This window comes from Littorina saxatilis, linkage group LG1 (assembly GCF_037325665.1).
Source record: "Littorina saxatilis isolate snail1 linkage group LG1, US_GU_Lsax_2.0, whole genome shotgun sequence".
NCBI classification, from domain to species: domain Eukaryota; kingdom Metazoa; phylum Mollusca; class Gastropoda; order Littorinimorpha; family Littorinidae; genus Littorina; species Littorina saxatilis.
Genome location: NC_090245.1, coordinates 100,530,572 through 100,557,189, shown reverse-complemented (window position 1 = coordinate 100,557,189; position 26,618 = coordinate 100,530,572). Strand labels below are relative to the sequence as shown.

Below are 26,618 nucleotides of genomic sequence, written 5' to 3'. Positions count from 1 at the left end.
GGAGAAGACGAGGAACACAAGGCAATAATTTTTTAATCTGCTTCTAAAAATTCCATCTTTATGACAACTTTAATGAGCAAACTAATTAACTAATATTTACGCTTTCAAGCTGAAATGCAATCCCATAGCTTGGACTTTGTCAAAGATTGTCTGACCAAAATATCTATATCTATTTGGTTGAAAAATGAGAGCGTGACAGTGCCGCTTCAATTTTCACCAAAAGCCAGATATGACATCATCAAAGACATCCATCGAAAAAATGAAAAAAACGTCTGGAGATATCATACCTAGGAACTCTCATGTGAAATTTCATGAAGGTTGGTCCAGTAGTGTTCTCGGAATCCCTTTACACACACACACACCCACACACACACACAGTCCACACCCTCGTCTCGATTCCCCGTCTATGTTAAAACATTAAGTCATGATCAACACTTGACTACTTGTGAAAAAAAAGAGGTGTAGATGTATCAAAGATAATTTTTGAATTTAACGCACAGTGAAACCCTTTTTGGCTCACGTAAGTGTAGCCTATGCGATCGTAACTTTGTCTGTCTGTGCGTGCGTATGTGCGTATGTGCGTGCGTGTGTATGTCTGTGGTAGAAACTTTAACATTTCGTCATTTGAAGACGTCACATTATGACGTAAGAGGGTTAGACGTCACGCGAAGGAATTACTGAAAGTCTCGGTCATTGTTATTTTGAGCGGGCCGAGACTAGTTGGCAGTCGTGTCCCTGTAAGTAGGCTACATGCAGACAGACAGATCTAGATCTAGTGTCTCGCTTTCTTGCACAGTGTCACCTATGCTTACTGTGTGTGTGTGTGTGTGTGTGTGTGTGTGACGGAGTGATTGAGTTTGTGTTACTGTTTGTCGATTTCTTACGTGAGCCTTGAAGGCTTCGCCTCTTGTTCTATATATCCCCCCAAATCACTTCTCCCCTCTTAAGACCCAGAGTTCTTTCTCTTGCTTTCTGTTCACAACCTCTGTAAATTTACCCCCATTTGAAGACTTTATAAAATCTAATATTCTCAGACCGGGTTTGGACTGGTCTTAACAGGGGGGTTCCACTGTGCTTATTTGATGGTAACAAAGTTAATTGTTATTATTGCTGCTCATTAGAATAGGATGGGCGGGGTGGTAAGACGTCGGCCTCCTAATCGGGAGGTCGTGAGTTCGAATCCCGGTCGCTGCCGCCTGGTGGGTTAAGAGTGGAGATTTTTCCGATCTCCCAGGTCAACTTATGTGCAGACCTGCTAGTGACTTAACCCCCTTCGTGTGTACACGCAAGCACAAGACCAAGTGCGCACGGAAAAGATCCTGTAATCCATGTCAGAGTTCGGTGGGTTATAGAAACACGAAAATACCCAGCATGCTTCCTCCGAAAGCGGCGTATGGCTGCCTAAATGGCGGGGTAAAAACGGTCATACACGTAAAATTCCACTCGTGCAAAAACACGAGTGTACGAGGGAGTTTCAGCCCACGAACGCAGAAGAAGAAGAAGAAGAATTGCTGCTCATTACAATAGTCAGACCACTGTATTAGTTGCCTGATTCACGACATCTTACCTGGATCAGGTATGAAAACTTTTTCTTCACACTTTCCTTATAGTAGCTCCATCATAAAGTCCATGAAGTGATTTACTCCCCCTCACCCCTTTCAGTTCACTTGATTTGAAACTTAATAATTCAAGTATATGTAATCCTTCACGAAACAACTTCTATAGTGTTCTTCGCCAACAGGTAACACTTCATTCAAAACACTCCAAGCACAATCCTTCAACTGTAATTTGCACTTCATTTGTAACACGTCCTCTCAAGCAACACTTCTTCCACCATGTAAGTATTCTTTAACAGCGCACTTCTAAAGTTTGTCATTAACAAAATAATCCAAGCACAGATCTTCAAGAACAATTTGTAGTCCACTCACAGCAACTCAAGTGCACTCCATTCACAATGAATTTTATCAGATCAGTTTAAACAAATCAAGCAGGTCTCTTTAACACAGTGTTCACACTTAACTTAAAGTTAAAACAATTCACACTTGCATGATTCAAAGTGGAGAAAACTGAAGAAAACATTTCACACAAATGACACATCTAACACTAAACAAAAAACAATTAATTGCGCGAGTCACCACATCTGTCCGGCACACTCATCGGGACAGGGTGGAGTCTAAAACACGCCCATTATGCCACGCCTTGTAAACACAACCCAGGTAAGATAATATTCGCTTCACCGCACCCAGATGTTCCTGCCTGCCCCATGCAGGGTCTTACAAGCGTGGGCAACAGATGGCTGTATTCAGATCGAAGGCAGATCCTATTGAGGTATTGATTGAATCAACACACCGTGTTATTGTGTCTGCTATGCTACTGGACTGTCCCCCTGATTGGGTCAATTGTACATTGATTGGCCTTTAAGTCTGGCTGGGTGACTGACATGAACAACTTTCAACAAGCTTCCTATTTCTCAATTGTACAAGCCTCTGAGACTGTCTAAATGATTGTGTGACTGGAATTAAAAGCCCGTAAGTCTAACTTGGTCTTTGAGCGTAATTTTTTTGTTTCACAACTTTATTATTTCAGCTGTTTCTTTTGAGTCAGCAAGAGTCTGGACTGTGAAACCTGCCATATACATGACCAGAAACCCCAGAACAATTTTGAAGCACCTGAACTAATGTGATTGTATAGTCGATTTCCTAGAGTTCTGAATGCAATGGACATTTTTTTTAAAGAAAAAAGAAAGGTTAGTATAATTTGAAACGTTAATTCATTTTTAATCTTAAAAGACATTTATTGACCTAAAATTAACTTTGTTATGCAATCCTACTTTTCATTCATTTTTTGTTACTTCTAATTACTGGCCAATACATAGTGACAGGATGGCCAAGATTCATGTGTCTTTTAAATATTTCATGGAGTTTTTCTACTATTCCTGTGCTTAAAAAAAAACCTGCAACAGCAAGCATATTCTTTCTCACTTTGTGTTGATTTTCTTTCTTGTAATTCACGCAACAGAAACTCCATACAAGTTCAGTGACACGTAATTATGTGCAAGCAGAGAATATTGCCGACTGCATAACAATGCCTCGAAGCCAACATGGAGAAAAGGTCAATAAAGGTGTTTTTAGTGCTGTTTCTTTTATGTCCAATATTAACACAGGGAGTGAGAGAATGCGGTGTTCTGGTATGCACGCTATGTTATTGTCAAAAGGAAAATGAGGGTTTCCCATACACCTATAGGTCTGTGCATGTATGTAGCCGAAACACAATATTTAAATATGCTGCCTTTTTCTCCTTTTGTTTGTTAGATTTATTTTTCTGGTTTTTGTTATTAATCTATATATCTCCTTATGGATGTGGGCTTTTTCATTAAATTCAATACCTAAAGACTTCAAGAACAGCTAAACTTTAAGATCTGTCTTGATAAAGATATATTTGACGGGCGCTGTGGCGTGGTGGTAAGACGTCGGCCTCTTAATCGGAAGGTCGAGGGTTCAAATCCCGGCAGCGGCCGCCTGGTGGGTTAAGTGTGGAGATTTTTCCGATCTCCCAGGTCAACTTATGTGCAGACTTGCTAGTGGCTTATCCCCCTTCGTGTGTACACGCAAGCACAAGACCAAGTGCGCACGGAAAAGATCCTGTAATCCATGTCAGAGTTCGGTGGGTTATAGAAACACGAAAATACCCAGCTGATGCTTCCTCCGAAAGTGGCGTATGGCTGCCTAAATGGGGGGGGGGGGGGGGGGGGGGGGGGGGGGGGTGGTGGGGTAAAAACGGTCATACACGTAAAATTCCACTCGTGCAAAAACACGTGTGTACATGGGAGTTTCAGCCCACGAACGCAGAAGAAGAAGAAGAGGATGTATTACACATGAGATTTCTTCTTCTTCTTGTCGTTCGCCAATGCTAAACTTGGAGTCCAGCTCTGGTAATGAAGCTGGTGGTACACATGTGATTTAAAGCAGATGCAAATGAACTATTGATTATGACAATAAAGGAGCAGCTTTCTCAATTAAAAAAACAAAAACAAAAGCAAATCAAAACAACAGCAATAACAACAAACACACCCAACCCCCTTTAAAACACTAACTGAAAACATTTTCCTTCTTTAGAATTACTTTTCCAGAAATACATGTACATAAAAATATATTTAAGACTAAAATGAAATTAGATCAAGTCCACCCCCATTTCTATAAAACAACAAACAAACACTCAATACATAATAGAGAATAACAAGTCGCCTAAGGCGAGATTACTACATTTAGTCAAGCTGTGGAACTGACAGAATGAAACTGAACGCACTGCATTTTTTCACAATGACCGTAGTCCGCTGCTTGGGCAAAACGGAGTGAAACTGACGAGCCTGTTCAGCGCGGTAGTGGTTTCGCTGTGCTGCATAGCACGCTTTTCTGTACCTCTCTTCGTTTTAACTTTCTGAGCGTGTTTTTAATTCAAACATATCATATCTATATGTTTTTGGAATCAGGAACCAACAAGGAATAAGATGAAATTGTTTTCAAATCGATTTCGAAAATTTAATTTTGATCATAATTTTTATATTTTTAATTTTCAGAGCTTGTTTTTAATCCAAATATAACATATTTATATGTTTTTGGAATCAGGAAATGATGTAGAATAAGATAAACGTAAATTTGGATCGTTTTATATGAAATTTTTTTTTTACAATTTTCAGATTTTTAATGACCAAAGTAATTTATAAGCCACCAAGCTGAAATGCAATACCGAAGTCCGGCCTTCGTCGAAGATTGCTTTACAAAAATTTCAATCAATTTGATTGAAAAATGAGGGTGTGACAGTGCCGCCTCAACTTTTACAAAAAGCCGGATATGACGTCATCAAAAGTATTTATAAAAAAAATGAAAAAAACCGTCCGGGGATATCATTCCCAGGAACTCTCATGTCAAATTTCATAAAGATCGGTCCAGTAGTTTGGTCTGAATCGCTCTACACACACACACGCACAGACAGACAGACAGACACACACATACACCACGACCCTCGTCTCGATTCCCCCTCTATGTTAAAACATTTAGTCAAAACTTGACTAAATGTAAAAAGGAGGTGAACTCAATACCATAGATTCAAACATCGACCAGCAAAGACATTATCTGATTTATTTTGCTCTGCACAAAGACATAACACTGATGACTGATCAAACCACTGATTGGCGTGTTTATTTAAAAAAACAAATATTTGTAGGATATTGGGATATAATGAAAACAAAAATTAATCAATTAAAAACAAACAGGACAAAAAATAATGTCTTAAAATTTCCAGTAACCCCCATAGGAATTCATGAAAAAAAGTTTCTTGGTTTAGCAAGATTCAGTCACAGTGAAACCCCCCTTTGAAGACCCCCCTCCCCCCCCCCCCCCCCCCCCCCCCCCCCCCCCCCCCCCCCCCCCCCCCCCAATTTAAGTCTTCTTCCCTTTTAAGACCGTTGTTTACGGTACCTTCATTTTAAGACTCCCTCCTTTCTGATCACCTTGTCTTAAAGGGGAGGTTCCACTGTATTATAGTTTCATTACGCAAGACCCTACAATCATATTTGCATACAGCATGTAAAACAGATCATTCATCCTAGTTTAATGCAGATTCGACTCCTCCAGAAAAATTCATAACTTTTAGCAACACAATCTGACCAAGCCTGGAAGCAATATGCTACCAACAGAAAAAAGGAAGAAGAAATTGTTTTAATCTGTCTATTTGATTACATAGTTAAAGCCAAAAGATCCATACACACTGTCTTATATGGACAAACTAAGTAAAACGTTTATTTCACTTTGGCAGTATGGAGAATAACTAATATAATATGAACCAACAAGAAACAACTTTACTTACTGTACATATAAACAGTTTTAGTCACAGTGGAAAAACCTGACAAAAATCTCCTCCACACCATTAATGCACACTGTACATCCAAACAGTATCCACACACTAGATCACAAACCACAGGTGGGCCCCTCCTTCCTCACCAGAACAGGTAAGAAATCTTTCAATTAAACAACAGGTGTTGATTAACAGGCCTGAAGATGCTCCTGGCTACTAAAAAATTCATCTTGTCTCGGTAGCTTGGATTGCAGACCATCTCAAACATCAGGAGGTCCTGAGAATTGGATTTTTCCTCCCCCTCATTAAAAATTGATGTCATTAGGGGAGCTGTGTGCCTGTGAGCGTGCATTAGCTGTAAGGTAAAGGAGGTATTTTCGTGGCCAGCTAGGGTAATTAATGTATGGTCGAGTATTGTGAAGTTGTCTTATGGATCATGAAGATTGATACTTTATGTGGCAGACATACTTCAAAGGTAGTAAAACTTTGATGGTTAGAATGATATTATAAGCAGATATTTGCGCAGCAAGAGAAAATATGTAACTTGACTTATCTTCTGATAAAAATAACACACACACACACACACACACACACACACACACACACACGTACACCAATCAATCAATTACCTTCGTCCCATTTCACTCAAAATCTACCCAAGTATGAGTTTTGTGTTACACATGCATAAGAAACATTACTCACAGTCATCTTTATATGAGAATAGGAACCCATGCAGGCTCTGATATTAACCAAACCATGCCCCAAGATTAGAGCGCACAGTCTTGTAGAAAAGAAGGCCAAGGAGTTGGCTTTGCAGTAAAACCTGCCATTCAGGCCCCTCCCACAAAAGGACACTTTTGGTTGTTTTGTTGCTTTTCATCTTCATCAGACCTGTCATGACAGGCCACCTGCAAAGTAGGGACACTTGTGGCTGGTCCCAAGGGTGTTCTTACATCACATGCACCACTGTATTTCCAACCCTGGAGCTATTTCAGTGGTACCTGCGGTGAAAGGACAGATACCTGCGATGAAAGGACAGATGCCTGCTATCAAAGGACAGATACCTACTATGAAAGGACATATACTTGCAATGAAAGGAGAAGTATATACCTGCGATGAAAGGACAGATTCCTGCTATAAAAGGACAGATACCTGCGATGAAAGGAGAAGTATATACCTGCGATGAAAGGACAGATACCTGCTATAAAAGGACAGATACCTGCTATGAAAGGACATATACCTGCAATGAAAGGAGAAGTATATACCTGCGATGAAAGGACAGATTCCTGCTATAAAAGGACAGATACCTGCGATGAAAGGAGAAGTATATACCTGCGATGAAAGGACAGATACCTGCTATAAAAGGACAGATACCTTCTATGAAAGGACATATACCTGCAATGAAAGGAGAAGTATATACCTGCGATGAAAGGACAGATTCCTGCTATAAAAGGACAGATACCTGCGATGAAAGGAGAAGTATATACCTGTGATGAAAGGACAGATACCTGCTATAAAAGGACAGATACCTGCGATGAAAGGAGAAGTATATACCTGTGATGAAAGGACAGATACCTGCTATAAAAGGACAGATACCTGCGATGAAAGGAGAAGTATATACCTGCTATAAAAGGACAGATACCTGCAATGAAAGGAGAAGTATATACCTGCTATGAAAGGACAGATACATGCTATAAAAGGACAGATACCTGCTATAAAAGGACAGATGCCTGCTATGAAAGGACATATTGACTTACTTGACTTATTCCTGTAGACTCCCTGTGGAGCATAGGGCCGCAATGAAAGGACATATACCTGCAATGAAAGGAGAAGTATATACCTGCTATGAAAGGACAGATACCTGCTATGAAAGGACAGATACCTACTATAAAAGGACAGATACCTGCGATGAAAGGACAGATACCTGCTATAAAAGGACAGATACCTGCTATGAAAGGACAGATGCCTGCTATGAAAGGACATATACCTGCAATAAAAGAAGAAGTACCTGCTATGAAAGGAGAAGTACCTGCGATGAAAGGACAGATACCTGCTACGAAAGGACAGGTGCTTGTGATGAAGGGACATCCTTGGGAGCAGCTGAAATTGATGTCATCGCAGGTGTTCTGTCAAGACATGTACATTTTATTACAGTGGAACCCCCCTTTTGAGACCTCCTAAAATCTGAAAAACTCAGGTCTTAAAACCAAGGAAGTCTTAAACACGGGGGTAAATTTACAGACGTTATGAACAGACAATCTTAAAAATCAAGGTCTTAAGAAGGGTTGAAGTCTTAAATTGGGGGGGGGGGGGGGGGGGGGCTTAAAAGGGGGGTTCCATTGTACTTTAGTCAGTTTGTTAGACAAAGGGACAACAGTAGGTGTCCTGTATTATACAGAGGTTGCATCCTCAAATCGTTTTTTCCATGTATCACTGTCACTGCACGGACTGGGTGGCCGAGTGGTAACGCACTTGCGCTCGGAATCGAGAGGTTGCGTGTTCGACCCTGGGTCGGGCCGCTATTTTCTCCCCCCTTTCCTAACCTAGATGGTGGGTTCAAGTGCTAGTCTTTCGGATGAGACGAAAAACCGAGGTCCCTTCGTGTACACTATATTGGGGTGTGCACGTTAAAGATCCCACGATTGACAAAAGGGTCTTTCCTGGCAAAATTGTATAGGCATAGATAAAAATGTCCATCAAATACCCGTGTGACTTGGAATACAGGCCGCGAAAGGTGAACATTCGCCTAACAGGCTTGATGTTTGCTGGTCGATGTGAATGCGTGATATATTGTGTAAAAAATTCCATCTCACACGGCATAAAAGCGCTTTGAACTTTGGATAAGGCGCTATATAAATAAAGAGAATTATTATAATTATCATTGTGCCGAGGACTGTTGTACTGACCGCCACAAATTTGCAGCTGTGACGGGGGCTTAAATCAATGTATTGAATCATATATCCTGAAGTCGCATACATGCACCCCTTGAGGAAATCCCAACTTGTAACACCTTGTTAGGCCAAACAAAAATATATATTGGTTTAGGGTAACATGACCACAAAAAATAGGGTCGGTAGGTCGGCTTTTTAATAAAAAAATTGTATTTATTTTTAGTCTCGGTATGGTTTGCAAAATGTGCCAGGTTGGTTTTGGGGATTTTTTTTTAGAAATGAAAAAAAAGTGTTAGGGTCGGCGGGAAAAAATAGGGTTACCCTAAACCAACATATATTTTTGTTTGGCCTTATTGTAAACTCTGTGTTGATGTCTGACATGCGATACGTGATCAAACTGTCTGCTTCCAGCTTCTGATTGATGGACTAGATTGTGTCCTTGTTTAGAGATTGTAGAGAGTGGGTATGTTTCTGTGTAGTTTGCTGAAGCATGCATGGCAAAATCAAAGACACTGTGTTGATGGACTAACTATTTGTGTCCAGCAATGCAATACTAAAGGGTAAAACAATAGAAACGGAGAGAGGGGGAGAGAGAGAGAGAGAGAGAGAGAGAGAGAGAGAGAGAGAGAGAGAGAGAGAGAGAGAGAGAGAGAGAGAGAGAGAGAGACACACACACAGTCATGTCACACACACACACACACACAAACACACACAGTCAGTCTTACACCCAAACGAGGAATACAGTAATGCTACAAAATAGTAACACAGCTGGTACAGTACCGCGGCCATCATAACAGCTGTTAAAGGTTAGGTTGATTCAGTGCAACATCTTGATCTTCACAAGCAGCCCGCCCTACTACAGAAGATCAATTGTTGATTTCTAATGTTCAATACCTCAGTTCTCTTATCTATTATCAATCAGACTGGTATCTTGTGTACACTATTTAAATTTTTCACAATGGAACCCTTCTTTTAAGTCCCCGCTCTCGATTAAAGACTTTTCTCTTTTTTAAGACCTAGCTTTTTAAGATTTTCTGTTTATAACTTCTGTAACTTTACCCCCATAATAAGATATCTCCTTCTTTTCAAGCTAATTTCCTTGTATTTGGGTTTGTCTAAAAAGTGTGTTCCACTGTATACAGCCATTGGGCTATTGTTTTAATAACAGAAATAATTGGTTTGTGATCTATTAACTGTATATTACATAACACCTTCCCCTTATAATCAATTATCAACGACCAGTCTATGATTCATGGTAATAATCAATAATCTGTTGTTTCCTGTAAGCAGCTGTTTGGGTGGAGTGTATAAATAGTAACATAACAGTCAAGTATGATTATGTCTCTGTCTTATGTAAATTATATCCTTTTATTTCATGACAAAACTGGTCTTTACTGGTTTTCTTGTCTTTGAACTGTTGTCTTCTTCTACGAAGCCTTATATTTATACTAATAACAAAACTAACAAATTTATGAACACAACATTCGTACAGCACGTTTAGTAAATCAAAAGCAATCTATTGAAGGTACGACTGGAGGGTTTAATTCATCATAGTTAGAATTATTCGAGGGAGGGGAGGGTGGGGGGGGGGGGGGGGGGGGAAGAAAGAGAGAGAGAGACTGAGAGAGAGATGAACTTTGTTGCCTATTTGTTTGTAAGCTTTGGACATTTCTTGAGCAGAAATTGCGCAATTTGTCTGTGCCAATCTCAAATAAAGTCAGAGTATTTTGCAGCTGAAACAAACAGCTAAATCAATGCATTCAGTCATTTATTTGGTTCATTTCATCGTCACAAATGATCAAAGACACAACTGAGAATCACAAATGTATAATAAATTCAATACCAGTAAATCATGCTCTGAATACATGTGCATAAAACCTGCAATAAAGTACAAAACATTATATTTTCTTCTATATTTCAAGCATATAATGCAATATTTCTAATGAAAAAGTAACAAAATGGAAGAGAACCAACAAATAAATCCTCACAAATACAGACAGCTCCGAAAGCACCTCTCTAACGACTAAGTCGGTGTACAATTTGTGCGAGTGTGTGTGAGGATGTGTGAAAGAGAAAGTGTATAGTATGCTTCCATTAACAAGTACACTTTTGAATTTTTTATTTTTATTTTGTTATACTTTTCCCTACGTAATTTTGTTTTATTTGATTTTTTGTTTAAATGTTTTCATTCTTCATATTTGTTCTTTGTTTCATGTGTGTATTATAGTAGGGACTAGCTGTAAGAAAGGACCATATGGACCTAATGATATCATCCCTCGGTAATAAAGTTTTCGAGTTCGAATAAAGTTTTCGAGACTAGAACACATTTCAAGTTCAACACCATGGAAGAGACTAAATCACAGATTACAATGAAGTGCTGGTTGCTTGCTGTCATATTCTGCTGCACTGATTTGTATGAAAATGTTTCGTTTACCCTTACTTAACCACAATCAACAAGTGCATTTACCCTTCAACCCTTGTCACTAAATACACAACACAGTGTCACTACACACATAAAATATCAGCTGAAATAGCCTGCTGCCATGTGTTTTTCTTTCTCATGCAGAATATTAGTATTGAAAGAAACAAAGATTGACAAACATAAACTAGAGATGCTGTTAGATTCTACAACTACTATTCTGTTCATTGATTCTTTGTTAAACAGCATACATACATCTGCACATAGAACGTTGTTATGATAAATTATAATGCAAGCAAATCAATTTTGAAAGATACAGTTTTCAAATCATGGCATGATTCATCATGAACAAGTTCAACAAAATGAACAGAACATTATAAACTAAAAAACCCACCAACCTGCCTTTGAATCAGATAATCATCACAAACATGAAGATGACACTTGCACCTTTGCATGCAAACACAAGCAAGCAAAAAACTAAAACTAAATATAAGCAAGCAAAAAACATTATACCTGAAAAACATCATACCTCAAGAATTGCAAATAATCATTCAGCTCATCACTTTTTCATTTTCCTCTCTTCCCTTGTGGACGATTTCAAGGTTTCACTTTCTGACGCAGCTAATCATGATCTTCACCCCTTCTCCACGCTTGGCTGCTTCGAAAGCTTCAATGGTTTGCTCAAGTGTGTAACGATGTGTGACCAAAGGCTTGACGTTGACCTTGCCCGATGCCACCATGGCTAAAGCTGTGGGATAGCTGAAACAGAAAAGAAGACAGAAAATGATACTGTCATGCCTGATTCTATAAACAAAGGGACATAAGCTGTAACCATAAATAACTGATTTTTAAAACCTTTGACATGTCTCTTCTGATGTGTAATCAGTAATACTTGCTACATTGTTCTATTATAATATTCTGTGATTTCTTAATTTTTCTGCCATCCTACCCTATATTTTTTTGAGTGTACAAAGTGTGTGGCTAATCAGCATGTAATAATTTGTTCGCTGTTATAAAACCTAAATGTTAATTTCTTCATTTTGTTTTCCTTTTAGGCAGATAGAAAGTGTGTGTCCACACACCATTGCTTGTAATGCAAGGCCTCTCCATTTAATGTAATGAAGACATGTTTCTGGTTGTTCTCTTAATGACTGATATTACAGTGGAACCTCCCTTTTACAACCTTCAAAAATAGTAGAAAATCAGGTCTAAAAATAGATTGAATCTTAAAATGGAGGTTATAAACAGAAAATCTGAAATGGAGGTGTGGCAAGTCTTAAGCTTCACTGCTGCATAGCTGGTTCTGAGCTGCAGTGCTCCTCTGCAGAGCCTGATTCTAGAGAAGTGTCTTGTCTGAACGGCTTGCGATGAAAGGGTTGTTGTTTTGTTTGCTTAACGCCCAGCCGACCACGAAGGGCCATATCAGGGCGGTGCTGCTTTGACATATAACGTGCGCCACACACAAGACAGAAGTCGCAGCACAGGCTTCATGTCCCACCCAGTCACATTATTCTGACACCGGACCAACCAGTCCTAGCACTAACCCCATAATGCCAGACGCCAGGCGGAGCAGCCACTAGATTGCCAATTTTAAAGTCTTAGGTATGACCCGGCCGGGGTTCGAACCCACGACCTCCCGATCACGGGGCGGACGCCTTACCACTAGGCCAACCGTGCCGGTCCGATGAAAGGGTTAAAAGAGGGGTTCCACCGTGCTGCATTTTATGAAGCCAATGTGACTGACCAGTTGACGTATCTGAAGATGCCCCTGATGTCCACCTCCCTGACCGATGCGTTGACCACTGGCAATTCTATCAGGTCCGGTCCCAGCCCCACTAGCACCACACAGCCCCCTGACTTGGTGGCCTGAAAAAAGAACATGTTCAATAAATGTTCACGCAAAATTAATGACATTGAAAGGGAAACAACCGTGTTTGTTTGTTTGTTTGTTTGTTTGTTTGTTTGTTTGTTCGTTTGTTTGTTTGTTTGTTTGTTTGTTTGCTTAACGCCCAGTCCACCACGAAGGGTGATATCAGGGTGGTGCTGCTTTGACATTTAGCGTGCGCCACACACAGGCTTCATGTCTCACCCAGTCACATTATTCTGACACAGAACCAACCAGTCCTAGCACTAACCCCATAATGCCAGACGCCAGGCGGAGCAGCCACTAGATTGCCAATTTTAAAGTCTTAGGTATGACCCGGCCGGGGTTCGAACCCACGACCTCCCGCTCGCTGGGCGGACGCCTTACCACTAGGCCACCGTGTTGCGGTAAATAACAGTGTCTTACCAGTGGACAAACTGTTTGTTTGTGTGTATGTCGGTTGACTGAGGTGTGTGTGAGTTGAGTGTGTGTGTGTGTGTGTGTGTGTGTGTGTGTGTGTGTGTGTGTGTGTGTGTGTGTGTGTGTGTGTGTCAGTTGCTTCTGGGGAGTGTGTGAGTTGACCGTGTGTATGAGTTGGTTTGTATGTGTGTGTGTGTGTGTGTGTGTGTGTGTGTGTATGTGTGTGTATATGTGTGTGTGTGTGTGTGTGTGTGTATGCCCCGTCGCGATATAACCTTCGTGGTTGAAAACGACGTTAAACACCAAATAAAGAAAAGATAAGAAAGTGTGTGTATGTGTGTGTGTGTGTGTGTGTGTGTGTGTGTGTGTGTGTGTGTGTGTGTGTGTGTGTGTGTGTGTGTGTGTGTGTGTGTGTGTGTGTGTGTGTGTGTGTGTGTGTGTGTGTGTTTGTACAGTGGAAAGCCCATTTTAGGACCTCCAAAAGTCTGAGAAAATCAGGTCTTAAACAGGAAGAAATGGAGGAGGACTTAAGATGCAGGTAAACTTACAGAGGTTATGAAAAACAAATCTGAGAAGGCTGGGTCTTAAAAAAGGGAGGTTACTCTGGTAAGGGAGGTTACTCTGTATGTGGAAGCATGAGGAGATATAGAAGATTAAAACATAAACTGAAAATAAATAAATACATGTAATTGAATAAAGTGACTAGCTAACTACCAAAAAAATAAACAGAACTGAAACCATTCTATTGAAAAAAAAACATACACAAAAACAATAGTTACAAAGCAAAAAAAAATACACCAAAAATTACACCAGTCTTCTTCTTTGTTCATGGGCTGAAACCCCCATGTTCACTCATGTTATTTGCACGAGTGGATTTTTACGTGTTTAGACCATTTTTACCCCGCCATTCAGGCAGCATACACCGATTTCGGCGGAAGCATGCTGGGTATTTTCGTGTTTCTATAACCCACTGAACTCAAAATTCACTCCTCTGTACAAATCAAGCTTTGCCAGCAAAGGGCAACAACTCACATAGATGGCAGTACGGATGCTAGGTGGCGCACCACTGCACTCTATGGTGATGTCAGCAGGCTCTCCCAGAACCTCCTCCACCTGAGCAGCTGTGACCTTGGGGTCTTTGCTGCTGACCTTGATAACGGCCGAGGCTCCCATGGTCTTGGCAAAGTCCAGTCGACTCTGGTCCAGATCTTTCAGAAGAAAACGAAATAACAGCTGTTAATTTTGTGTGTATCTGACAATGTAGTAAAAAAAAAAAAAGCTTGTGTTTTGACCCAGATTCCACAATAAATGAATGCCGAAAATAACTGTCCTGTTGGTGTGGGTCATGGGAGAGTTACCTTTTCTTGCAAAACCTGATACAAACATTTGAGGGGCCAATCACTAGTGAGGGGTGTGTCTGAAACACGTGGAAACACAACCCATACAAACCAGACAGAGTAACTGTTTCCCAAAATCGCATATTTTTTGGGATTGCTATCAGAGATGTTTGAATCATGGAAGTGATGTCAGTTTTTTTCTTCTTCTTCTGCGTTCGTGGGCTGAAACTCCCACGTACACTCGTGTTTTTTGCACGAGTGGAATTTTACGTGTATGACCGTTTTTTTAGGCAATAAATTAAATCACCAAAAGACTAGATGCTTTCACCAAAAGAATTGCTTAGTTAGCAAAAGATATTCCAACAAAAAATCGGATGTTTCCCCCCACAAAATAGATGCTTCTAGCAAAAAAACAATTGATTCTACCAAAAAAAGAAATGAGACTTGCAAAAGAATTCTCAACAAAAAAACGAATTATTTCAACAACAAAATAGCTACTGTCAGCAAAAAATATAAAGTATAGTGTACTTTCAGAGACAAAATAGTGTCACTCCATATCATAATCATAATTGTACGTCCAAAGAAAGTTAAATGAAAATGATAAAACCAGTGTATAGAGCAGTCAAGATCAGTGTGTTCACTGCCTGATAAGCGCTGGTCTCGACAGCTTCGGGCGCCCGCGCTTTCGCTTCTGGCCGATTGGGATGGTATTGGCCTGGGCTTGGTCACCTCCAGACGAATCTCGAGCCATGCCCATGGAATGATGACACACGTAGCACTTGAGGAACTCCGGACAGTTGCAGAAAAACTGATTGTTTTCGTCGATCGTAATCTTCCACATCGACCTCCGACATGTGGCATACTCCTCGAAGTCAGCCCAGGACGATGATTCAACCTTTTCTTCGGTCTCTCGGATGGCAGTCTTGAGCTCCTTTCCCAGGGTTGAAGATTCCACGAAGATCGTGTTCCCAGTCTTCAGCGACTCAGCTGGTCAGACTCCGACGTATCATTATCAAATCTCACTGGATCGATCCACTCAAAATCCATCTCTCCACCTTCAAACTCCATTTTCAACTGACAGAATCTGTGTCCTTGCTTGATTCAGCTGAATTTGTGATCACAAATCACCTCTGCTTAAGCGAAATCAGTGAGTCAAAACAATGACCACCACTCACACTGTGTTTCACTGTGTTGGAGAATGACTATCCATTTCTTTTGTTGAAACTATATTTTCTTTTGCCTGAAGTAGTCAATCTTTTGCCTGATTATATTTTCTTTTGCCTGAGTATATTTGCTTTTGCCAGTTTATTTTATTTTTTGTTCAGACAGCAATTCTTTTGGCGGATCAAATTTGTTTTTGGTACTTTAATTCTTTGTCACTCAAGCCATCTTTTCTTTTGGTGAAAGCATCTATTTTTTTGGTAGAACCATCTCTTCTTTTGGTTCATTAAACGGGTGCCGTTTTTTTACCCCGCCATTTAGGCAGCCATACGACGTTTTCGGAGGAAGCATGCTGGGTATTTTCGTGTTTCTATAACCCACCGAACTCTGACATGGATTACAGGATCTTTTCCGTGCGCACTTGGTCTTGTGTGTACACACGGGGGTGTTCGGACACAGAGGAGAGTCTGCACACAATGTTGACTCTGAGAAATAAATCTCTCGCCGAACGTGGGGACAAACTCACGCTGACAGCGGCCAACTGGATACAAATCCAGCACGCTACCGACTGAGCTACATGCCCGCCCGATGTCAGTTTATAATCAAGACCTTGACAGCCCAAGCAAAAATGTCACAGGTACATTGTCAGGGAAAAAAAGTGCCTGATTGAGATTAGTGTGCTAATCTGCCGCACACTTTGAGACATTTTTCTCAAGGTTTTACATAAAAGTATCAAACATTGTTCGGTGAACTACAAAAGTTAAAACAGACCTATTTTTTCATTGCCCCACAACATTTTAGCACCTACATATGAGCATGCATGAGTTCAGAAGACACAAGTGCATAGCTATGAGGTGGTTGCACACACCACTGCCTTTTCTTTATCACAATAAAGTTGACATGTATATCTTCATGAAATAAACTTACCTGTAATAACAACCTCTGCAGCTCCTCTAGCTCTAGCCACAAGGAGGTTCACAATTCCAATAGGCCCTGGCGAAGGAAAAACAAGTCGCGTAAGGCGAAAATACAACATTTAGTCAAGCTGTCGAACTCACAGAATGAAACTGAACACAATGCAATTTTTCAGCAAGACCGTATACTCGTAGCATCGTCAGTCCACCGCTCGTGGCAAAGGCAGTGAAATTGACAAGAAGAGCGGGGTAGTAGTTGCGCTGAGAAGGATAGCACGCTTTTCTGTACCTCTCTTCGTTTTAACTTTCTGAGCGTGTTTATAATCCAAACATATCATATCTATATGTTTTTGGAATCAGGAACCGACAAGGAATAAGATGAAAGTGTTTTTAAATTGATTTTGAAAATTTAATTTTGATCATAATTTTTTATATTTTTAATTTTCAGAGCTTGTTTTTAATCCAAATATAACATATTTATATGTTTTTGGAATCAGAAAATGATGAAGAATAAGATGAATGTAAATTTGGATCGTTTTATAAAAAAATGTATTTTGTTTACAATTTTCAGATTTTTAATGACCAAAGTCATAAATTAATTTTTAAGCCACCAAGCTGAAATGCAATACCGAAGCCCGGCCTTCGTCGAAGATTGCTTTGCCAAAATTTCAATCAATATGATTGAAAAATGAGGGTGTGACAGTGCCGCCTCAACTTTTACAAAAAGCCGGATAACGGATTTTATCGAAAAAAAGGTCCGGGGATATCATTCCCAGGAACTCTCATGTAAAATTTCATAAAGATCGGTCCAGTAGTTTGGTCTGAATCGCTCTACACACACACACACGCACAGACACTCACACACACAGACACACATACACCACGACCCTCGTCTTGATTCCCTCTCTATGTTAAAACATTTAGTCAAAACTTGACTAAATGTAAAAAGGACATTTGATGACATCTGCCCACTTTCTGATGTAGGAAATAAAACAAGCTCTGTTGTGTTTTTTAAAAAAAACAATTGAAGAGTCAAACAAAAACACTCACACAAAAAGACTACTTCTGGTGAAAGCAAACAAACACAAGTCCAATCGCACACTGACATTCTTATCAGGTAATGAAATCCATTCAAACAAATTTCTCAACTGCTTACAAATGATGTCTCAAACAAATCAAGCACCAACAAAATCACACACACACACACACACAAAACGTTGGTGTAGAGGTTCTCAAAACTTCATAACCATTATCTGCAAACCTAAAAGTGCCATAAAAGCAGAACCCAAATTGTGCAATTTGGCGTCATCTGAGCTCCAAGTTTGCCATCAAATTCAGTTTTTAGAACCATTTTTGCCTCCCCCATTTATTTTTTTGGCGGAACACAAAAAAATCGGCGGAAATTTGCCTTTAGATGGACAATTCCCATGCCTGAGAAGATGAAATTCTGCCTAAATCTTTTACAGCTACAGAAAAGAATCATTTTTAAATACCTCAATTTAGCAATGCAGACATATTTAACATCTGATTTGAAAAGGTGTTTGCTACCACTTTGAGCCTTCCATGCATTTTAAAATGAAAGTGTGAAAGTGACCTACCTGCTCCACAAATGAGCACTTTATTACCCAGCCCCACACCGCCACGATTACAGGCATGGACACCCACAGCCAACGGCTCCAACAAGGCTCCCTCCTCAAAACTCACATGGTCTGGTAACCTAGCAGCAATTAGAAAGGTCCTCTTTAAAATCAGCTTTTGAGTGTTATAAATTATATCTATTCTGCACACACATACACACACACACACACACACACACACACACACACACACACACACACACACACACACACACACACACACTAAGCTAAGAATAGGTGGTGAAAAAAATGTTGTGAAATGGTTGAAGAAGAAGAAAGCGTCCTTGCACGTGTGCTGATGTGTGAGTGTTTGTGCATACAGTTGTCTTTTAGTTAAACATGTTTTGATACATTTTACGATGGATTGAATTTGATGCATATTTGTGCTATGCGTTTAAAAAGTGATTTTTGTTTTAGACTAAGTAAATCATTCTCCATGAGAAATATATTACTTATTTTATTTTTCTATCCATACCAGGAACAAATACAAAATATACGAACACTATTTCATTATAAAAACAAGAGGCGAAGCCTTCAAGGCTCACGTAAGAAATCGACAAACAGTAACACAAACTCAATTACTCCGTCACACATACACACACACACACACACACACAGTAAGCATAGGTGACACTGTGCAAGAAAGCGAGACACTAGATCTAGATCTGTCTGTCTGCATGTAGCCTGTAACTTACAGGGACACAACTGCCAACTAGTCTCGGCCCGCTCAAAATAACAATGACCGAGACTTTCAGTAATTCCTTCGCGTGACGTCTAACCCTCTTACGCCATAATGTGACGTCTTCAAATGTTAAAGTTTCTACCACAGACATACACACGCACACACAGATCGCATAGGCTACACTAACGTGAGCCAATAATCAGTTTTGTCCTTCTCATGACAAGCTGTGTAAAACAAGTTACACCAAAATTCCACGACGACATCGGTATGCGTTTATGTATAAAAAAACAACAACACCCATAGACTGTAAAACTAACAACTGCCCAGGGATACCTACTTGTAGCAGAAGTCGGCATCATGAACATAAAAGCGAGCAAGGTTGCCGTCGTACGGTGGAGTGGCACAGAACTTCATGTCAGCACACAGGTTGTAGCGGCCAGACTTGCAGTAGTGACAGCGACGACAGGGAACCCCAGGCTCTATGGCAACACGATCACCTGAACAGAAAAATCCATTTAACAGGACACTTCAATTGCTGAAAATGTTGCATTATCTTGAAATATTAAAGTAACAACACTGTATATGCATACCATAATTCAGTCCTTGACAATACATTTCCTGACAAACGCCATGCATGTTTTCTTTGTTCATTATCTTACAAACTAAAGTACAATCCCTCTACCCTAAGTCTCTGTCCCTGTGTTTTTCTTGCATCAGCAATGAAGAGGCACTTTTGGATCGTCTAAAGAGACAGGTATAGCATCTTGCAATAATAATGTAGCAAAATGAACACACATACCTTAATCCAGTCCTTGACAGTACATTACCCCACAAGCGCCAAAATGTTTTTCTATTTTTGTTTGTTCAATAGTTTACTAACTAGATCCCTATCCCTCTATCCTATTTGTCCAAATATCCGGTCTGACAAAAGACGCCTGCTAGTGCTATGAAGGGGCACTTTTCCTTGGTCCAAAGTCTCCTTTTTAGACTGCTACAGTGGAACCCCCTTTAAGACCCCCAATTTAAAGGCACAGTGCAGCTCACAGCCTTCGTTTTGCGTTTTGGTTGCAGCTGAGTGCATTTACAGTTCAAAAATCCTCCTATGGTAGTAAAACAAACCCAAAACTACCCAACGACAACATCTGTGAAGCTCGACAGTTTCTTGTTCACGCGAGTGCATAAATTAACCTAGTTATTACATTGGTGTTTGGTCGGAGTTCGATTCAACTGAGTGATTCCGGCCTCCATTTTGTTTTACACAAACTCATGATGACGTCTGACATAGTTTGCTTAGTGACGTGTCTTTTTGTGCATGATGTGGTGATCTACCTGATCTAAATTTAGATCCAAATATAGGTCAAGACCAGCCGGGTCCGAGTACGAAATTAATTCGTAAAAAAATCGCAGTTCTTGACTCTTTGGGTGCAAGTCAATGAAACTTGGTAGTTCTTCTTACGGATAGCTGCCTGAGGTATGACTAAAAGCCCCAGGTGCTCCGTGCACCTGGATTTGACAAGTTCAGTACCTTTAAGACTTCCTCCCTTTTAAGACCTCGTTTTCTTAGACTTTCTATTCATAACCTCTGTAAATGTACCCCTATTTTAAGACTCCCTCCTTTTTAAGACCTGATTTTGTCCGATTTTTGGAGGTCTTAGACAGGGGGTTCCACTGTACCACTGTATACTGACCAACTTTGAGAGAGGTGACGCCCTGTCCGAGCTTGCTAACCACACCGCTGGCTTCATGACCCAGAATCATGGGAGCCTTGACCACAAAGTCCCCGATCTCCCCATGCGTCCAGTAGTGGACGTCAGATCCACAGATCCCAACCTCTTTCATGCACAGCTGGACCTCTGAAACAACACCAACAACACATATGACAAGAATAATAACCACTACACTTATTCATTTTTTGTATTATACAAGGCTTACAATAGTTACATGCATCAAAATCAAAACATTGTCTTCTGTGCATTGATGGCTGTCTACTGACCATTTAAAAAAGTTTTACAAATTTGGGTTTTCGCTAAGTTCCTTGTTCAGATGTTAATTAGATTTACTTGCGATTACTGTGGTCTCCTACTCCTAGAGCTAAGCCAATATTCATTTGCATGATTCATAAAAAAACCTGTGTGTACAATTATAACAATACAAAAAACATAAACAACCCAAAAACATATACTCACAAAAACAAGAAATTTAAAGACAGTCACTGCCACTGGATTTGGATCACCAGTTAAATTTCCTTTTAAATTTTAGACAAAATGAAGCATTCATAAAACATGAGTGAAACATTCCCAAAATATGAATAAAAAATTCACAAAACAAGATACAGAAACAAATCATGACTGAAAGTGCACATCAAGAATCCACAACAAAGATGATTTAGATTAAAAAAAATCATATGTTTTAAACTTGGGTGGCTCAATGATTGAATAAATATGCCTTTACCCTGAATTTCCTCTATTTACACACTGCACAGTATACAGTTGTGGTCACATCTGTGCGCCATATTTATTCTGCTACCAGGCCATATGCACATTATGTAATCTAGAATAAACGCCTCTTGTTTGCCATATCTCCTCCCAGGTTCTGCAAACAGACATTCACAAAGTGATAATGATCCGCAGACACAGCCAGCTAGGTTGCGTTTATTTTATCAAGACTATGTTTGCACAGTGAAACCTGCAAGGTTAAGCTTGATCAGACTGTCACAGTGTCAGAATAAAAATTGTAATGATTTATAGCTTGGTTGACAAAATGTCTCAGCAAACAAGTTATGAACAGTTTGAATGCAGAATGACTTAGCTACATGCGCTTACGATGAGGGAAAGAATACTTATACCTGTACCACTCTTTACTAACTGTTTTCACTCTTTTAGTCTTCATAAAACAGTAAATGCAGGTGCCTGTTTGTGTCGAACTTCAAGTGCTTCAGTGTATAAATATGAGCGGGTTTGGATGTGATATATATCTATGCAGATGAACATGTGTGTGTGTGTGTGTGTGTGTGTGTGTGTGTGTGTGTGTGCATGCATGCATGTGCCTGTGCTTCAGCTTTCTGCACATTTTATGTCAGTCACACTGCTTAACATGTGTTTTGCACATTTTATTTACACAAAATATATAATCACCGCAGAAATGTTCTTTCAGAAATGTGTTTACTTAATGTTGTTTTTGTAACAATACTCAGCATGTAAGTGTGTTGTCAGAAGTGTTTATGCCACCACCCAGCATTTCAAGATTCTGATAATGCTACGGCTATCTAAAACCTCACATTGCACGAGATAGGACTCAAGCCCAATGCTGTACTCAAGGTCAAGAAATGAAACTCTGTTAGTGTGACACACTAGCTAGCAGCAGATAAGAGCGTCTCAACTTTCTGTACTACTTCTTGAGTGCACGAGGCCTTGCATGGTGAATTTTCGAAGTCTGCAACCCCTCGATCTCATGCACTTCTTCTTGCTGTGCAAACATTGTTTTTTTAATTTAAACAGGAACACATACTTACGCCCAGGGCCTGGCTCAGGAATTTTCTTGTCTTCCTGCAGACATGAAGAAAGAAACTTAAAATTTCCAAAAACATGCTCATGTACACAAGTGTTTAATTGTAACTCACAAACTATAATTAAGTCTGCTTGATCAGAGAAATGCACACATAATCTCTCTCTCTTTCACACACACATACACGTGCACGTCTGTGTCTCGTTTTCTCAAGCACAGCTTCGTGCATCTGGCCTTATACCTACTTTCATGGTTTAAAATTCTTACCAGTCTTAGGTCATCTTTCTTGTATAAAATCGCAGTCAAGTTGGTGTCCGCCATCGTTGGTGAATTCCTGCACTAAACTAAATCTAAGTTCAGTCAAAGTGTTTTTCTTCTCGATCACAACCACTACACACCGCCGCTTGGCGCTTTGCGACCTCACTGTGCAGCTGAAACAAACCTGCCCCTTGGCCTTGAACCAAAAAATCGGTCAATAATTTCGTTTCAAAAACATTCACTCAAGATTAATGCAATGCAAACATGAATTTCTTCTTACATACACGTAAAGCAAAAAAAGATTCTTTCTTATTTTATAAATCAAATGTTGAATGAAATGTTCCTTTTCTTCTGTTTAAACGATAAAACTAAAAGAACCAGCAAATGTCAACTTTCACTCTCAGAGACGCTGTCATCAGAGTAGCGCCCCTTGAAACAAAACAAGAGGGGAGACTATCCTCACCATCCTCAGCACCACAAAATGGCGACCTTGTCAAGAGAAATACTGAGAGTGTGCTGTGTTGCGACCCATCTCGTCATCGGCGCTTTTCCGGAAATGACCTGCGCTTTGTTGGAATTCCAACAATGGCCGCCATTGTAGGAATTCCAACTTTGCGCTACGCGATTCTAGAAATGTACCGCGCGCATAGTGAGAATTCTGCTCTTTCTTAGAATGCGATGTAAAATGACACAAGTCATGATGGCCTATGATGATCCTTGTGTTTTAAAGTGATCAATGCTTAGTCTTGAGAAAGCAGATGCCTTTTATAACGCACCAAACCAACCGAATTACGAAAAGCAAAAACGCTTTTGATAACTTCGGCGGGCTGTAACAACACAGTTCAACGACCCATCCCACTCGACCAAAACGCACCCATTTTACCGTAATTTTTAACGTTTCAGATCTTACATTTTACAACAACCAAAACACAACAAGAGTGTTCCGATATTACTTTTCACTGGTAACTATCGATTTTAATATTTTTTCACTCAGTCTTAACTGATTATATATTAAACTCACACAATCTCTCTGGGATGCAGAGACAGCATTACGTCCCTTTACTGAGTAGGCTCGATTTTCATCCACCAGTTTGTGCCCGGGGTCCACCTGAATATGCCCACCAAATTTGATGCAGAATATTTAGGATATCACAAACAGAATTCTACAATCCACAGGTGTTGCCTTGCGAGCTATAAATATCTCACAACTTCTAAGGCGAACAACTCTGCAGAGTCTGCTGTGAAGGGCGGCGGTAGTCTCCCTGTCACACCCGCCCCCGTTTGAATGAACCGAACCATGGACCCGCCAAGCTTAGGTCCCTCCCAGATTCGTGGAATGGGAACAGCACGAAAATGATTCAGTGACCATAATGCCATTCCTGATCATATCATGTCGAGTCCCATCCCTGTCGACGACGCAGAATGTAATCGAGTGCCGAAACACCACAATCACCTTTGGAGGCGAAGTCCACTCACACAGGATTGAGACATTTAGAGCTTATCTCTAAGCCCTTTTAAAACTGTTATGGCTTCTCAAAGGAAGGCCAGAACATAGAGACACGTTAAAATTAATATTAAAAGTCCTACGGTTTTGAGCCATTAAGGACTTGAGTGTTTGTCCGCTTTCAAAAAGAGGAAAGAAAGAAACAAAAAATAAGGAGAGGAGGGCAGGGGGTGGGGTTGAGTTGATAATGCTCTGTGGAATTTGTTAAAATGAAAAGTAGTTAAGATGTTTCTTGGTAAGAATTATAAGTCTGTATTCTATATCTTGAATAACGGGTTTGTAAAATGATTTTTTTTTTAATTCAAATCGAGTTAAAAAGTGGAACCTTTCAGGATCACCAATAAAACCAAATAGATGAGCAAGTAAGAGGAACACCAAAGCCGCCAGACCACATCACAAACAGAACTGTACAATCCACAGGTTTTGCCCACACACTCACACACACACACACAGAGAAGCCGTATATATATATAGATATATCTATAAATATATAGAGATAGATGACAGTGTAATTTTCGCGTGGCTATAAATTGATTCGACCTTTGCTCTTTTACAGTGAGGACAATTTAGGGGTGCAAGGACAGCGTTCTGGACAGTGTAGTGACCTTCTAAAAATAGTAACAGAACGGGAATATCCGCGCACCACACGAAGGAAGGGAGGTAAACGCTGAAAACACTGGAGAAGATAAGGAAGAGTTACTGGAAATGAATCCAGAGTAAAACCCAAATCGGTTCAGCACTGCTCTCTGAGAGGTTGTGTTGAAATATCTCATCGACCAGGTTGTGTCTGTCCGGGGTGTACTTGAATATGGCCACCAAATTTGAAACAGATCCATCGAGAACCTTGGCCGCGCATCGCAAACAGACACACAGACAGACACACACACAGACGCAAGTCGTATATATATAGATGTGCATGTGCCTGTGTGTTAACTATGTCTCAAGGTGGTACTGTTGTTATTCATTAGATCTCCAAATTTACTTTTATGATATTGTGAGATAACAAAGTTACCCAAATATGTATTTTTCAGACTTTGTTGACAAGCTGGCACACAACAGATATGCCGCATCATTCCGGGACAGACGACTAGTGCATGATCTGGTGAAGCTGATCTACATCACAGAAGAACAAAGTGAAGTTGCTTTGATGACAGACCTGCTGAGACAACTCTCTTGCAACAGGGTAGACACAAAGGAGCCTTCCGTGGATGCATTGAATGGAAGGTGAGTGAGACATATTTATTTTATATTATTTATTTATTAATTTATTTACTCTATAAATATTATCCCAATGCTGGGAAATTTGGGTCGCTTCCTCCCAGTGGAAAGCTAGCAACCACAAGAGTTGCGCTACCCAGGTGTGTGCGTGTTTAGGTGTAATCAGCCACCTGTATTTATGGCAGAATGTGGCACAGTGTAGACTGGGGTGGGACATGCATGGATACCATGTCTGAGTCTGCTCATCAATCAATAGTAAATTTTAAGGGGCTTATTGTCCGTCAGGTCCTAATTGCCTATATTGGACATGAATTGGTTTATACGATTCGAGTTTTACGCCCTCACGGCTTTTTGATGTTTGCGTGTTTAGGTGGTATCAGCCATCTGCACTTATGGTAGAATGACCAAGATCTTTAACGTGCCATTGTGGTGACACGGGGGTGGGAGATGGATACCGTCTCTGGGTCTGCACATAAAGTTGACCCGTGTCCGTCCCGGCCCGGATTCGAACCAGCGACCTCTCGATCACAAGTCCAGTGCTCTACCACCTGAGCTACCCGGGCCCCCCGTCAATCAATCAATCAATATGAAGCTTATATAGCGTGTATTCCGTGGGTACAGTTTTAAGCGCTTGTCGAAGAGTTGTCAACACAGGACAAAAAAGAAACTAACATCTTCAAACGGACACGAACCCTATCACACACTAGCAAACCCTGGTAAACATACAACAAACAACTGTTTAACAACAATGTACACATCAATAGCTAGGTCCAATCAAAATAATATTAAGCACAAAGAAAACACCTCTCACAGAGCACAGCACAAGAATGTCTTTTGGGGCACAACACATCACGTCGAACATGAAAGTCGCAGCCAGCTACGAGAAGAACTGAGTCTTCAACCTACTCTTGAACGCGTCAAGAGAAGGGCTCTGGCGAAGCTCAAGCGGCAGGGAG

The 26,618-nt window shown here is 40.3% G+C and overlaps 1 protein-coding gene across 1 annotated transcript; it reads right to left on the bottom strand.

The window, feature by feature from the left end:
* Window positions 1-10,495: 10,495 nt before the first annotated feature.
* Window positions 10,496-23,366, bottom strand: LOC138947423 (sorbitol dehydrogenase-like). The gene is made up of 9 exons (XM_070318895.1): window positions 22,950-23,366; window positions 22,690-22,723; window positions 20,867-21,031; window positions 19,516-19,675; window positions 18,458-18,576; window positions 16,873-16,938; window positions 14,480-14,655; window positions 12,908-13,029; window positions 10,496-11,922 (listed from the first exon to the last, which is right to left on the bottom strand). Exons 1-9 carry the CDS (start codon window positions 23,001-23,003, stop codon window positions 11,769-11,771), a joined length of 1,050 nt encoding a protein of 349 aa, XP_070174996.1. The 5' UTR covers window positions 23,004-23,366; the 3' UTR covers window positions 10,496-11,768.
* Between the last annotated feature and the right edge of the window lie 3,252 nt (window positions 23,367-26,618).

Coding starts and splice junctions, on each gene's coding strand:
- LOC138947423 (XM_070318895.1), bottom strand. CDS start 23,003: ATGGCGGACACCAACTTGACTGCGATTTTATACAAGAAAGATGACCTA. Junction 22,724..22,949: donor AGAAAGATGACCTAAGACTG/GTAAGAATTTTA, acceptor TCATGTCTGCAG/GAAGACAAGAAAATTCCTGA. Junction 16,939..18,457: donor AGTGCTCATTTGTGGAGCAG/GTAGGTCACTTT, acceptor TTCCTTCGCCAG/GGCCTATTGGAATTGTGAAC.